General features: G+C 43.5%; 1 protein-coding gene across 4 annotated transcripts in view; it reads right to left on the reverse strand.

Moving 5' to 3' along the window:
- The window catches only part of PTPRG (protein tyrosine phosphatase receptor type G), a 565,261-nt gene that overhangs the window by 105,901 nt on the left and 443,791 nt on the right, over positions 1 to 15,569 (reverse strand). For all 4 annotated transcript variants that reach the window (XM_033141322.1, XM_033141320.1, XM_033141319.1 and 1 more), the window contains 2 exons: positions 12,007 to 12,164; positions 7,955 to 8,147 (listed from right to left, as the gene is read on the reverse strand). In XM_033141322.1, coding sequence (XP_032997213.1) covers positions 7,955 to 8,147; positions 12,007 to 12,164 — 351 coding nt within the window. The remainder of the gene's footprint in view (positions 1 to 7,954; positions 8,148 to 12,006; positions 12,165 to 15,569) is intronic.

The following is a 15,569-nucleotide window of genomic DNA, read 5'->3' on the forward strand; positions in this document are numbered from 1 at the left end:
ACAGGGGGATGAAGAACTCCTAATCCTCAATCATATGTGTGTGATTTTTTTATATTCTAATTTATTTATTTCTTTTAAAGACACCCTGGGTCTAGTTTGCCTCTCCAGATGCCAACATGTGTAGGCTCAATAACCTGCACTTCTTATGCCTCATTTTGCTTAGTAAGAAATAGCCACAATTAAGTATGTGTACATAGAGCAGTTCGAAAGCACATCAAAGTGCAAGTAGATAAATAGGTACCACTCCGACGGGAAGGTAAATGGCATTCCCGTGCGCTGTTCTGGTTCACCAGAAGCAGCTTAATCAAGCTGGCCACATGACCCGGAAGCTGTCTGCAGACAAACGCCAGCTCCCTCGGCCTATAGAGTGAGATGAGCGCCACAACCCCAGAGTCGTCGATGACTGGACCTAATGGTCAGGGGTACCTTTACCTTTATCTTTTACATAGGGCATCACCACCACACCCATACACTGAATCCAATTAAGTGAGCTGCCCTCTCCCCAGGGTCAGGTGGGCCACGATCTTGCAGCCCCCCCCCCATTACACGTTCACAATGCACCTTAACTGATGTGAGCAAAGGGTTTGAGATTCTTAGGAGTCTAATAATTCAAACTGAAGTATAAATTCGATTCCACAGACCAGATGCAGCTGTGGCAGAGCAGTTTTCTTGGATTTGAGTGTCTATCGGTCAAACCCTCCAACACCTCACTTCCAGCTGAGCAAAGGCCTAAAGGAAGTACACAAATTAGATACAGCTCAGCCTCAACCAAAGTTTTCAGTTACAGGTGGGTAGCCGTGTTGGTCTGCCATAGTCAAAACAAAATAAAATAAAAAATTCTTTCCAGTAGCACCTTAGGAGACCAACTAAGTTTGTTCTTGGTATGAGCTTTCGTGTGCATGCACACTTCTTCAGATACCACTTTGCTACAAAATGGATTTAAATAACCATAAATTGTCAGGACAGTGCAAGAAGCATGTACATATCCTTCCCAAACTGTCCCTTTTGCTGTAAACATTTTGAGACTGGGAAGATAGAACAAGTAGGCCCTGCTTATGTTTCTAAAGGCAATACCTTAAAAAAAGAAAAATACTTTTTTTAAAGCCCTGGAAACCTGGAGCTGGCACTGCTCCCTGAAAGCACCCCCAAAAGAGGAAATCCTCCGGTGCAGAGCAAATTACTCTCTGATTCTCAGAAGGAAAGGACTGCTTCTGCAGACATTTATTCCTAGAGGTGCCTAGCTTCTGCCAGTTTATGGGCACCTACTATATTTTGCATTTAGATTCCCCACTGATGGGCATTCATTGCTGGGGATATCTAGATCAACAGCAGGAATACCTCCAGACCTTGGCCCTGGAGTTGAATCACACCTCTGACAGTGCAGTGATGATTTGCTGGCATTATTATGAGTGACATTATGCTGGTTTCATTGGCAGACACTAATAAATGTTGAAAAGCAAGAGTGCCTGTCTGTAATGCACAGCCCACTTACTCTGGAGTAGTGCCATAAAAAGAAAATAAAAGTCTATGGCACTAAAGTGGGTTGTGGCCATTCTCCATTACTTAATATGGGATGTGTGGCTTTATTTACTACTTGTCAGTCCAGGATCAATAAATCATATACAAGTTCAGGTTATTCTGACTGCCAGATCAGATTTGCACATCACTTTCAGATCTAAAATGCTGCAAAGAAGTCACGTTTTCACCTTGTTGACAATTTTAAGAGTCAGTCTTGATTTACAGTGACAGGAGACAGAAAATAAAACAACATGCTCTGGAAAATAAAAAAAGGCTTACTGTAGACTCACAGTAAGATCCATAAAAGTCTGGGAAACCAACTGATCAAACTGCTAAGGACACTTTCATAGCCTTCTTGATTTTTTTATTTATTTATGGAATATTTGTATGCTGCTTTTCCAACAACAATGCTGAGCTCAAAGCGTCTCACAGTAACAACAATAACATTGAAAAGCAACATTATAATCATATAGGGAACGCAACAGCATATAAATAAGGCAATGAACAAATTATTTCATCCAACAAGTAATAAAATTCAATACAAACTCATAGCAACTCAAAACAGCAGAAATGGCTGCTAAGCACCATCCCTGTACCTGTTGACATACTGTATCTCTGGGAAGGGGCTAAGCTTTCTTTGTTAATTGTAGCACAGTGATGACAAAATCACTTCTACCAGCAAAAATGTAAGCAGGTGGGTCTGCATTTCATCTACTGTGAAAGATATTCCTGAATATTCCAAGTCTGAATGAAAATACTGTCTCGCCAGACCAGAATTCCTATCTCCAGACATGTGAGAACAGAAAGCGGCGACTCAGTTGTGGGGAAAGATAAGGGTGGAATTGGACCAAGACTAAGGGAGGCTGGGAAGGAGGCAAGGATCTTGGCTGGAGGATGGAGTACTTGAAAGAGTTCAGAAAAGGGGCAGGAAGATAAGAATCCGGATCTGGTACAGGTCACAAATAATAAGGGTACTTCCACAAGAGACATGAATAAATACTTCAGAAAAGCAAAACAAAATAAAAAATAAAAAAATCCTTCCAGTAGCACCTTAGAGACCAACTAAGTTTGTTCTTGGTATGAGCTTTCGTGTGCATGCACACTTCTTCAGATACAGACACCCAAAACATAGGAAGCTCCCTTGTAGACTATTGATCCATTAAAATCAGCACTGTCTGCTCCAACCTTCCTCAACCAAAGTGCCTTTCAGATGTTGTTGGACTACAACTCCCATCAGACCCAGTCAGACACGGGAGTTGCAGTAGTCCAATGATATCTGGAGCGGACTAGTTTGGGGAAGGCTGGTCTGCTCTGACTGGTCGCAGCTCTCCAGGGCCTAAGGACATGCAGTGAGTTCATGACTTAGGTAAAATTTGAACAGGCAGTGCTAAAAAAAGTTACGGTTTTGCACTGCTTCCACTGTCGGAACAGGGCTCTTGTGCACGGATCCTGCTTGCCAGTTTCTCACAGGCATCTGGATGGCCACTGTGAGAACGGGGTGCTCAATACCAGGAACAACAACTGCAGTTTCTACACACACACACACACACACACACACACACACACACACACGGGCCAGTGCAAATGCACCCTGATACTTTTGCTGTTGTTCTCTGACACCATCAACAAGGATGTTAGTCAGCATGTGACCAAAGCTCTTCTATTTTTGTTTGCCAGTAAAAATAAATAGATCTATGTCCACAGTGCTTTTGTGAATGGATGACACCAGAGAGGGATGTAGTGATGTTAGGAGTTGAATAAACAAGCTGAGCTTCTTCTGCTCATGGATTTTGACTTCAAGTCATTTCATTTATATGTCAGCAGTTCAGGATGTGCAGCAGATCAGCCATTTCGTTTCCTCACTCACCTTTGCTGAGGGAAAGGCTGCAGAAGAGTCACATTGCTGTCTCTCAGCAACAAATACAAGCCAGCCCTGTCACCTTCAGAGGGAGGCATGACAATTCATTTCAGACTGGAAACCCTGGAAGAGCGCATTTCTTTTTTCCAAGTTTGCAAAAATGCACCTAGAGCTTGTTGTCCACTTAGCACGCCAACCAAGCCTGAGAGAACTGCATCCCATTTGTCACTGCAGAGTCTTAACCACAAGCAGCAACTCAAGGACAAGCTGGCCTGAAATGAGCAATCATCACCCCATGTGCCCCACTAAAGGACAGAATAGGTGTGTCCCTGGGAGAAATCGCCAAGCCACCCAGAAACAGAACTATTCCAGAGTGTGTGGTTTCATATAACAGCTCTGCCAGTCCACTACTGGTGGGCAGGGGAGAGGACAGCAATCTGTGTTGGCATAATTCACAAGGCATAGGGGTGGAGAGCTCAAATAGCTGCTCAGTCTAAGATGGAGCAAAACGCCAGCAGCAGTCGCCAAGACACCTGGAGATCAGGGCTCAAATCCTAGCTCCCATTTGGTCTTCGGCGACCTGAATTCATAGATCATTTTGACATGGTGATCTTTGCCATGTTGTCCTAGACCAGGCGTCCTCAAACTTGACCCTCCAGATATTTTGAGACTACAATTCCCATAATCCCTGGCCACTGGTCCTGCTAGCTAGGGATCATGGGAGTTGTAGGCAAAAAAACATCTGGAGGGCCAAGTTTGAGGAAGCCTGTACCAGACATACTAGTGAAACTAGTCTCCAGCATATGTTGAGATGACCAAAGAATCTGCCTTATGCTGACTACTGATCTACCCAGCCTAGTATTGTTTATTCTGACTGCTAAGGGTTCATTAAGGCACTTTTGCCTAGCACTGCTACCTACCGAAATCCTTCTAGCACCATCATGTACAGAAGCCATCCCATGAGGCTCCAATATAAGACAGGGAGAATAATGGAACCGTAGGGCCTCTCCTTCAACAGCAACTTTAGGATCCTCTCTTTGAAATCTTTTAATTCCAGTTGCTCATGACAAGAGTTATGTAACTAAGAAACAGTACCCAAGTTTGCTATATTTCCCCTTCTTCCCCCACAACCTCTTTTCCTTTTGTGTTGTGTCTTTAAGATGATAATCTTGGGGGCAGGGGCTGTCTTATCAGTGACATTTGGCAAGCTGCTCTGGGAGCCTTTTTTCTTCTGAAGACTAGGGGCGGGGGCGGGAATGCCCTGCCCTGTGCTCCATTTTGGAGGAAGGCTGGGACAGAAAGCTATAAAATAAAATAAATATAAAATAAACAGAATTTTATTTATAAAATGCTGCTGCAGAAAGTTTCCTAATTCAGGCTGAGCCACACAAATCACACGGGAAGCTGCATGTGCTGTGCTTGCGATTATAAATATCACAGTATCACTGCAATAATTCAGTTGGGTCAATGACATAAACCATGCAAAAACATTTTGTGTGAATCAGACCTCAGAGACGCCTTTGCCCAGAATGGAATCAGTCAGCTACTTAATGTTCTATGCATGGAGAATATGAATCAATGTGATGCAGCTCGTCCAAGACTTCAAGAGCCTTTGACCAGGCACTTTATGATGCAAATCAGTGGTTTTGGTTTAAATGATCAGTGCTGTAGAGACCCAAGTTCACATCCATGCTCAGCAATGAAGTACAGATGATGAGCTTACCAAGTGGCAAAGATGTCTACCATGTTTCTGCTTTGTCAAACGGATTAATGGACACGTGGTGGGATTTTTCTCCCCATATAATTAGCATCTCCTGCAAAAAGCAGCCTGTTCTGGACTCTTTCTGGACTCTTTATGGAGCAGTTTTCAGCCTGGAAACAAGTGTGGAGCCAGAAAAAGGCACTGTGGCCAGAAGCACTGAGCACTTGATGATACGGCTGTTTCATCATTTACACACCATCTATCGAGATGAACTCTTATCCAGGCATTCACCCCAAGTGGTAAAGCCTCTCGAATACTATGCAACATGTTACCAAGGCACCTGGGCTGCTCTCAAAACAAAAGGAAGCCCATATATTGTCACTTTCTTATAATGCAAGCTATTACCTTTCATTAGTGCCCCCGAGGTGAGCAGCCCACAGCCAATAAATATTAATGCTCCCTGACAATGATACAACACCAGCTCCAAACACTCATAACCAGTGTCATTATTAGGTCTGAGCATGCTACATTTTTTGATTAACCATATTTTTCAGCTCACTTTGTGATCTCGATCGCTTCCCCCGAAAGCTTTGTTTATGTGCACATATGTACGTGTCGGTGCATGTGGAGTGAATAACAACTCTCCACAGCCCCTCGCTATCTGGGTTCCCTGGGGGAAAAGGAAGTCTCACAGAGCCTGCTTGCTTTGTTTATGTCTGATCTCCATGAGGCAGGCTGCATGCCTTTTCAGGACATGCCACAAAGCATGTGAGGCCAGTTTGCATACGGACCTCACATGCGGTGTGTCCCATGATACACTGGGTCAATGTGCCTCAGCAAGTGTGTGAGTTACTATAGGTATATCTATCTACATAGTAGATTGAGCTACAGTGGTACCTCGGGTTACAGCCGCTTCAGGTTACAGACTCCACTAACCCAAAAGTTAAGAACTTTGCTTCAGGATGAGAGCAGAAATCGTGCGGCGGTGGCACGGCGGCAGCGGGAGGCCCCATTAGCTAAAGTGGTACCTCAGGTTAAGAATGGACCTCCAGAACGAATTAAGTTCTTAACCAGAGGTACCACTGTATATATATTGATAGGGACCGTCATGGTTGTGAGTCCTGAAAGACTTGTTCTCTGTCTTGTAGGCCTTGTAGCCAGTGTGGTGTAGTGGTTAAGAGCGGTGGACTCGTAATCTGGTGAACCTGGTTCGCGTCTCCGCTCCTCCACATGCAGCTGCTGGGTGACCTTGGGCTAGTCACACTTCTCTGAAGTCTCTCAGCCCCACTCACCTCACAGAGTGTTTGTTGTGGGGGAGGAAGGGAAAGGAGAATGTTAGCCGCTTTGAGACTCCTTCGGGTAGTGATAAAGCGGGATATCAAATCCAAACTCTTCTTCTTCTTCTTTTTCCACCTGGCCTGGAAAGGCAGGACCCTCACTGACTCCAGCTACAAAAGCTGAGGCTGCTGAAGAGGCCAGAGACCATCTTGGCTGACTCTTAGTGCAGACCCAAGTCATCGAGCCTGAGGTTCCGCAGCTGCCACTCACCAAGATTGGCAGAATTGGCAGTTAACAGCAGCAGATATGTTCAATGCTTATGGTAACATTTAATTTTCTTCCCAACTATGTTGCTTTCAATGTGCATTTTACATATGCTTTCCTTTAGTAATGTTTTCTTTTGAAATGTTTAGGATTTTTCTTTTGTTGACTTTGCTGCATTAAATGTGCATTCTGTCGTCGACCTCCTTTGTAACGTTTCATTTTGAAACCTTTCAAGATAATATTTTAGCTTCCTGTTAAATGTGTTGCACTGAATGTACACTTTTAACTTGACTTACTTCAGCAATGTTTTTTTCTGGATTGTTTTATTTGATCTTTCAATGCAGTCTGTAAGTCGCTTTGAGATTTTTTTTCCTGTTAAACTATAAAGCAGTATAGAAATGAATAATAACAGCAACAATATAGTACCTTTTATGGGATTTTAATTTTCAGCAGCTTTGGGAAACCATATAATTCATTCATGGACTGGTTTGCTAATTAAATTAGGGATTCCTCAGGAAACCTCAATAATTTTCATTACGAAACAAAACGGCCTCCTGAAGCCAGCAGGAGGATCGGTGTGACAGCATCCCAGAGACACGGGAAATCTAAAAAGCAACTTAAGCAGAAAGTGCGCTTCATTTAAGGTTTCTGCTTTTCAGCACTTTCACGGAGATAAATGCTTAGCAAAACGTGGGCCCTCTGTAAAGCCTGAAATATCAGCCTCCGCATTGGAAGTAGCAGGAGCTACTACTACCCCAAGAACAGAATGATTGCCTTGTGTTTCTTTTAAGCTGTGATGGCCTTTGTCTATGACCGATAAAGTTGGTATCCCATCAGATCACAAGTATTAAAAATAAAAAATAAAATAAAATAAATTGGGGACACACAAGCCTCCCATGTTAGGAGCATCACATTTTTGTCTTTTTGTGAAATCAAGAGCCAGGTTCACAAGCAGATCCTTCTGTATACCGAAGCAGCATGAAATGTCACAGCATTGCTTAGAGTGGTGTCCAAGTGTTCTTCATTCAAATTATTAATGCAACGGTCTGGAAGAGACTCTCATCTTGCTGAGGCTCCCTAATACCCTACCCTCAACCTAACCTCCTGCTTTAGATTGTGGCAGTACAAGTCTGATTTCCTGGACACGACTGACTGGCTCACAACAGTGGTTCATCTGGAGGGCAGGCGGGTTGGAGATGTGCTTTTTAAAAAAAGCATATTTGCAGAAAAGTGCAACAGTATATTTATGCAGCTCGTGTGAAGAAGAAAACAACCCAAAGAGCTAAAGGCACAACAACATTTCCCCTTGTCTTAAATGGTGTACCCCATACTACCTTTGGAGGCTTCGGTGCCAAGTGGGTTTTCGAAGCTGCTGGTTGTAATTTGGCTCCAAGCGTCCTTCACAGCAGACTTGGAAACTACCCTGTTGTTGAGGCTCTGCTGAGGCCGGAAGTTATTCCTCAGGTATTCCACAGATTTGACGTGGTCTTGCTGTTCCGTGGTAAATATGGAATAGAACGCTTCCAGCTGAATGTAGCAAACCAGCATGAGGGGAAAGAAAAAGGAAGAAGAAGAAAAAAGGAGGGGGGCATTAATTAGGAGGAGAAAAAACAATGTGGCGAAATCTGGGCAGCTGATAAGAATGCAAAATGGCAGGAAGTACTGATGCCAAGACTGATAAATCAAACAGGAAACCAGGCTGCCCGCTGAAATCACTGCCAACAGCTTTATCTAGCCCCATTTTTAGCCTGCCAAGCGAGCAAACACTTTAGAAACCCTCGACAAAGTTAGTGTCTGGAGGAGGCAAGAAAAATATTCTTTCCCAGCCTCTCTACACTGTATGGACTTACAGATATATACAGCCCCCTCTTTTGTTTTATGCAGCATTGTGTATGTGTGTTTTACTATTATCCTGCAGAAGAGGGGCACACATTTATTCCACAAATCACAGCTCAGCACACAGCTATTCCATCTTTCCATTATTTGTGTTTACAGCAGTATCTAGAAGGGCCAGCGGTTGCTAGAGTGGAGGGACCTATTGTGCTGCAGGCTGTAGATACTATAAAAGCTTGGCCCTGCCGCGCAGAGATAACAAACTTAGCGCTAGATGGAAAGAATGCAGAAGGGGCTAAAAAGAGGGATTGAGGGGGACGACTACCGCTCTGAATATAGGAGCAAAGCTGGAAATGGATCTTGCTCCTTTCAAGCTCCCTGATGCTCCACTTCAGCCTTTGCCAACATGGTGCCCTCCAGCTGTTTTGGATGACAACTCTCATCAGCATCAGACAGCCAGGAGGTTGTGCTGGAGTTGTAAGTTGTGGAACTCCCTCACCACAGAGGTGCATAGGGTAACTTCATAACACAGTTTTCGGAAGACGGAGAAGATGTACTTCTTTACCTTGGCTTTTCACATGTGAGATGTATATTTTTAGGACCCACCTTATTTCTTAGACTATAAGTGGTTTTAAACTGGTTTTTTTTTTTTTTAATATTGTCTTTTAGCTGTCGTAACCCACACTGGGACCTTAGGGTAATAATAATCCAAAGCAACTGGAGAGCCTCAAGTTGGCAAAGGCACTGAACCACATGTCTTACACACCTCTTTGCTACACCAGTTTTCATCTCTAAAGAACTCTAAGAAGAAAGATCACCTGCACTTACGCCCAATTACAAGTCATAGAAAGCTGGGCAAAAGAAGGCCATGCACAGTGAAAAGTGTGTGTGTGTGCACGCGCGTACACACACACACACCACAAACCAAGCTCGCAAATTGTTTTTGACAAACACTTTAAAAATTCATTTATTTTCCATTGCTTGAAGAACTACCTTCATGAGTGAAACTGATGAAGCAATTTTGATTTTTACCCAAAATGTCCAGGCCCTTGAAAGCATCAGGTTGTTCAAGATCAAACCATATTTGTTTCTAATACATTTCCAGAACCAACCTATAAAAATGGCAATATATTTTCCAGGATGTATAATGCGATTGCATATGCAGACTGCATTTTTATGTATTTGCGTTGGCAAACTCTGTCAAGTCAAACATTTCATTAAAACGCTGACAACCTGTAACCCACAGAAGTATAAAAGTGTGTAAACACTTTCCTGAAGTGGGCTGTGGTGAATATGAAAAAAAAATTCAGAGGAAAACTAATGGAATGAATAATAACAGTGGCAGCAGCTTACATTTTTCAAGCAAAGATGTGTTCCTGGCTGCAGCTAGGAAGGCTGGGCTCTGTGAGTTCCCTGAATAATGCTTCAATCGGTTTTAGATTATGAGAAGAGGGACTCATTGTAGTAGCCAGGAATGTAAGGTGTGAAAATGGGACAGCTGCATATTAGAAAAAAAGGCTTGGAGGTGGAGAACTTGAAGGAACATCTTCTGCCATACCAACCTGCCAGCAAGTTAAGATACTTAGCTGGTGTCCTTCTTTATGTACCTCCTGCTCTGGAGTGGGGTGATTTGTTCCCATAAAAGAGAAGGTATATGGAGGTGGTGCCCCAGTTGTGGAGTGCTCTCTCCAAGGAAGAACACCAAGCCTTTAGTGATCTCAACTTAATCTAGCCAGTTGAAAGCTACTAAAAATCTTATGAATGCAGCTTTGAAAAGCACAAACGAATGAGTTCATCATAACGAGAGAAACACGCTTTGAGATATATGCAACAAGGGACAAACTCAGGATTTATTTATTTTTTTAAGACATGTTTATCTACTAAGGGCCTTCTCGGTAATGGCACCCTCCCTGTGGAACACCCTCCCTTCAGATGTCAAGGAGATAAAGAACTATAGAACTTTTAGAAGACATCTGAAGGCAGCCCTGTATTGGGAAGTTTTTAATGTCTGATGCTTTATTATGTTTTATATATTCTGTAAGCCACCCAGAGTGGCTGGAGAAACCCAGCCAGAAGGGTGAGGTATAAAGAAAATAATAATAATAATAATAATAATAATAATAATAATAATAATAATAATAATAATAATAATAATAATTCCTTCCCCTATTCATCTCACCTATTGACCCAGCGAGGTGGGATGGTGGTGGAGCAAATATTATATGTATGAGTCTCCAAAATGCCCACTATGTGGCAGCTTAAACTTTTTGCTACCCATGTTTTACCTGTATACTTCCCAGATTATTTGACAAGGGTTGGTGGGGTCTAGCAGATTATATGACATTTGTGAACTGAGCTACTGAATTGTTGCAGCTTCGACTCGCTGGTGATTCAGAAGCCAAAGTTTGCTGGCATTAAATACAAGCATGGATACTGTGGATTGAAAATGGTGTTCATCTATACAGGCATCACAAGATTTTTCAGTTTTAGAAGTGATCAAAAATGCCCAGTGTCCAAAACTCTGAACTCCAGCAGCAAACAGAAAATACACCTGTTGATTAGATCTAATCCATTTCTTGACAGCCATGGATTCTGGAGTCAGGACAGGGGAAGAAACCGGGAAAAGGTAAATGATTTGGAGTGTCCTCTGAGTAAAACAACTGAGAAGCAGTGGACTTCACTGTTGGCTTTTTTGCGTTCATCTACCTCTGTCAAGGGGGAGCTATTGAATATTTGCACTCATTCATTCGCTAAGATCAAGTGACTTTTTACATGAGCAGTTCCCTCTCAGATGCCTCTGTTGCAATGAGGTGTATTAACACAAGCAAATAAAAGGCAGGGTAGACTTTAGCAAGGAGACATTTTGAAAACAAAGGTTTTAAATGTCAAAGCCTTTTTAATTGTTAAACATTTAGCTGCATATTTCCACGTTATTACTCAGGGACGTTTTTCAATGAAAATGCCACTCACTGGCTTGATCTACAACAAGGCCTCCTATGCATTCACTTTAAGGTTCTGTACACTCGTTCCAGAGGCACACTAATGGCAGCTTTGTGATGTTGTTAAAAAAACCCCCGACAAAGTTGGTAAATTAACTAAAGCATTACTTTCCTTACGTAATTATCCCAAACTACTAAATCTGTGTCTGTGTACAGACAAAATGACTTAGCTGAGTGTCACGGAAGAAACATGAAGAGAGTGAAAAGAAGAAAGGATTCTGTGTAAATATTTAGACCACAGTTCAAATGTATCTGAACAGAATGATAATAGCTAAGATCATTTGGGAGGAAATAGAATGTCATGTTCTATTATCTTCTCGTGTCGAGCGGCTCATGCTCAGAGAACAATAAAACAAAATTAGCCAACTTCCTTTTCCATCAACAATATTTTTTGTGCATTCCTCCTCCTCCTAAAAATTCAATTTTATGGGCCATGCCCAAAATGAAAAGGATCGGAAATCTAGATGCAGCTTAAGTATCAGGGAACTGGGTGGAAAAAAGCAAGGGGTAAAAAAACAATGAAGCAGGCAAACCCTTTATGCATCCAAACCTACCTGGCGATAAGAGATCGGAACAGGCATGCGAAAAACAATCCATTCCACAATCTCACTGCACGGAGGTGTAGTCAGTGACCCTGTATACCGATAATAACTCCCCAGAGATGCTGGCAGGACTTCCCTTAAGACGAAAGGGTCCAAGAAGGTCTCTTTCTCTGTAAAAATAAAAGCAGAAGCAAAATGGTGTGACTTTAAAGTGGACAACACGAATTAGTCGGAATCTATTTTACATGCCTCCAGCCATATCCTGTGATTTTGGTTTCCCGCTGCTTAAAGAAAGCTCCTTAAACACATGGGCTACTAGCCATGATGGCTTGGTTCTACTTCCTCTGTGGGAGGCGACAAGTCTCTGAATATCACAAATGGGGAAAGTGCTTGCAGGCTTCTCCTGACTGGCCACTGTGATAACAGGATGTTGGACCAAATGGGCCTTTGGCTTGATCCAGCAGACTCTTCTTTCATTCTTAGTGCATTGGCACACTTAGGACCAGCATCAGAATCCGGCATCCTTGGGCAGCTGCAGAACCCATTGCTGATGTGTGCATTGATGTCTTACTCGCTCCACCCCTTCCCAGTGTAGCACTCCCTAGCCAAATCAGGATCTAGCCACCGCTGGGCAGTAAGAGCTGTTCAGCAGTGGAACAGGTTTCTGCCAGAGGTGGTGGACTCTCCTTCCCTGGAGGCTTTCAAACAGAGGTTGGATGGCCACTTGTAATGTATGATTTAGGTAAGACTCCTGCTGTCAGCGATTTGCCTTCTCCTCACGAGGAGAGCGGGGAAAGTGATCCTGCTAGTGGGGAGGATCAGGGTAGGGAACCTCCTCGAGAGGAGGTCTTGCTCAGGTACAGGGAGCCCCAGCCACTGCTGTCATCTGACTCCTCTCAAAGCCCATCGCCAGAGCTCTCTCCTGCGGAAGAGGAGTTGAGGGTCAGGGATGCTGGGAGGAGACCCAGCAACGCCAGCCAGAGGCGATCAGAGGGGGAGTTGCAGCTTCCGGCGTCAGCACAGCATCGGGGGGTCAGGGGACACAGAAGACATCATTTCAGGGTGCCGAGGCTTTGGTGCTGGGGGGGAAACAGGAGAGGGGCACTTCTGGATTTTGCAAGTGACTGAAAGGTCATGTTTTTAGCTACCTCTGCACTGTAAATAGTTATGCACAATAAAGTAATCTTTAGTGTAAGAGGACTCTGTCGTTACTCCTGAGCAACACCATGGTGTACCCTGACACCTGCATTGCGGGAGGTTGAACTAGTTGGCCTTTGGGGTTCCTTCCAAATCTACAATTCTATGATTTTATAATTCTACACAATAATGTTAGAAGATCTCAAATGTTCCACACTCTCTAGTATTCCTAATATTTTGAAGTATGTTACATAGATAGACTTTTCATACAGCTCTCCTCCCCTGATGGGACTGCCTGATTTTTATATAAGAAACAGAAGGCAAGGTTGTTCTCTGTTCAAGATGGCCCAATGGATTCATGAATTGAGCATAGATTTGAATTCAGACCTCTTGGCACTCTAGCCACTTGATTCCACCAGCTGTCGTATTTGCCAAAATTCTAACACCTTTCTAACCCTTTTAGCATGCAAACCATTTTCTAAAATGGTCAGTTCATCCACTCTGACAAGTACGGCTCAGAGAGTGTGACTATAAATTCACAGTGTGTTTGGTATTCAGATCAGGTCTGCCAAGTCCAGATCAAATCTTCATCAGCTGGACTAGACTGATAGCTAAAGCAAGTGCCAAATATGATTTATTTCATGTGGAGCAGAGGTGAGCAACTTGTTCAGCACTGGAACGATATTTCTACATCAGATATGTATCACAAGCCAGAAGTCGCACCAAATTGCATATTTCAAGTGCAAGTAATTAACATAATATACATACTGTTTTCACAAACTTCGTGCGTGCCCAGCTAGAACTGGTAGATCAGTTGCACATATGCTGAAATATTATTACCCTGAAACAACCTTCCTGTTACAAGTGAAACAACTCAAATGTGACAAACAGGAGTGAACCCATTTGAAATGCACAGATATAAATATATAGAGAGCAATTGAGGGAACAACAAACGAATAAACACACCCAATCTTTCTGGGCTACCTTTCAGCAGTCCTGCCATACCTTTGTCAAACATTCCTCTATGACTGTAAGAATTTGGAGGTTGCTTTAAAAATATTCCAATATTAAAGGGAAAAGAAAACTACGTGAGGGCCTATACCCACTTACACCATAGCTGTCAACCCTCCCTGCTGTTCCCCACTGCTATATACATAGCTGTCAATCATCCCTGTTGTTTCCCAATGCTATAGTAAGGGAATTTCCTGCAAAAAAGGGTAAGGTTGACAGCTATGACTTACACTCGAGCAAGCCCCATTAAATACAGTGGGACTTACTTCATAGAAAACATGCTGTCAAGTGTGGTATGAAGTCCATGAAATATTACGGTGTCCATCCCTCATCATGAAAACAGGGGTATCAGATTCACCTTTCCTTCCTACCTGCCCTTTCCTTTAACCATAGGAAATAATATAAGCAGCTTTAAGGAACATAAGGCAACACAAAGACCTTACCCACAATAGCAAATGATAATTCACAGGTTTTGGTGCTGGAGTGGGCCACACACAATTGTCATGACAACAACTAGTGTTAGCACTCTTAGAACAGAAATCTTTTAAGTTTCACACCCTCCTCTTCTCACACCTGGCAAATAAAGAGGTCGCCTCAGCCAAGGCTTGTTTTTGGCTGGAACCCACCACAACTTAGTTCCAGCCAGGGCCGGCGCATCCATTTAGGCGAACTAGGCAATTGCCTAGGGCGCCAAAATGGAGGGGGCGCTGGCCAGGGTTGGGCGGGACGGGCTAGCAGCAGCTTCTCCGCTACAGCAGAGAAACTGCTGCTTGCCTCTCCACCACCCCCCACCTCCCGCTAAAGCAGGCTTTGGCGGGGGGGCGGGGGGCGGCAGAAGCTGGTTCGCCTAGGGTGCAAGAAGCCCTAGCACCAGTCCTGGTTCCAGCACCTCTCAAGTGGGCGCCACTGCCATTCCAAGAAAATGAGGAAGGTGCTCTTGGTGAATTCTGGCACCTCTTTTTCTAGAAAAACAGCACTGTCCTCAGCCATGGTGAGGGTTTCAGGTGCACCGAGATCTATGAGAGACATACAGCTAGACTGCATGCAACCTGGCTACTTGCTATTCTTCTCTCAGCGTTGAGAAAAGACCACACAGAGCATGAAGAGGAAGCAGCTCACAAGCACGGATGTTTAAAGGGCTGCCTGGGCCTGGCAAGTCACGTTACAGGAAGGAGGGAAACATCATGGCTTGAGCAGCCATTTTGTTCTTCAGCATTTCTGCTTTCAAAAAAACTGCAGAATTTGCACAGCCTTCAGAAGAGGAGAGACTTATTCAGGTCTGCCAAATGCTATAGCCAAAGTAAGAAGGGATCTAATCTACAGAATCTGTGAGCAAGGTGCTTTGTTATATTATTTCCACACACACACACACTCCACCACATGGAATCGTGACACCCCACAATTGGGGGATAAGGGCAAAGTGTTGA

Source organism: Lacerta agilis, chromosome 2 (genome assembly GCF_009819535.1).
Source record: "Lacerta agilis isolate rLacAgi1 chromosome 2, rLacAgi1.pri, whole genome shotgun sequence".
Taxonomy (NCBI): Eukaryota; Metazoa; Chordata; class Lepidosauria; order Squamata; family Lacertidae; genus Lacerta; species Lacerta agilis.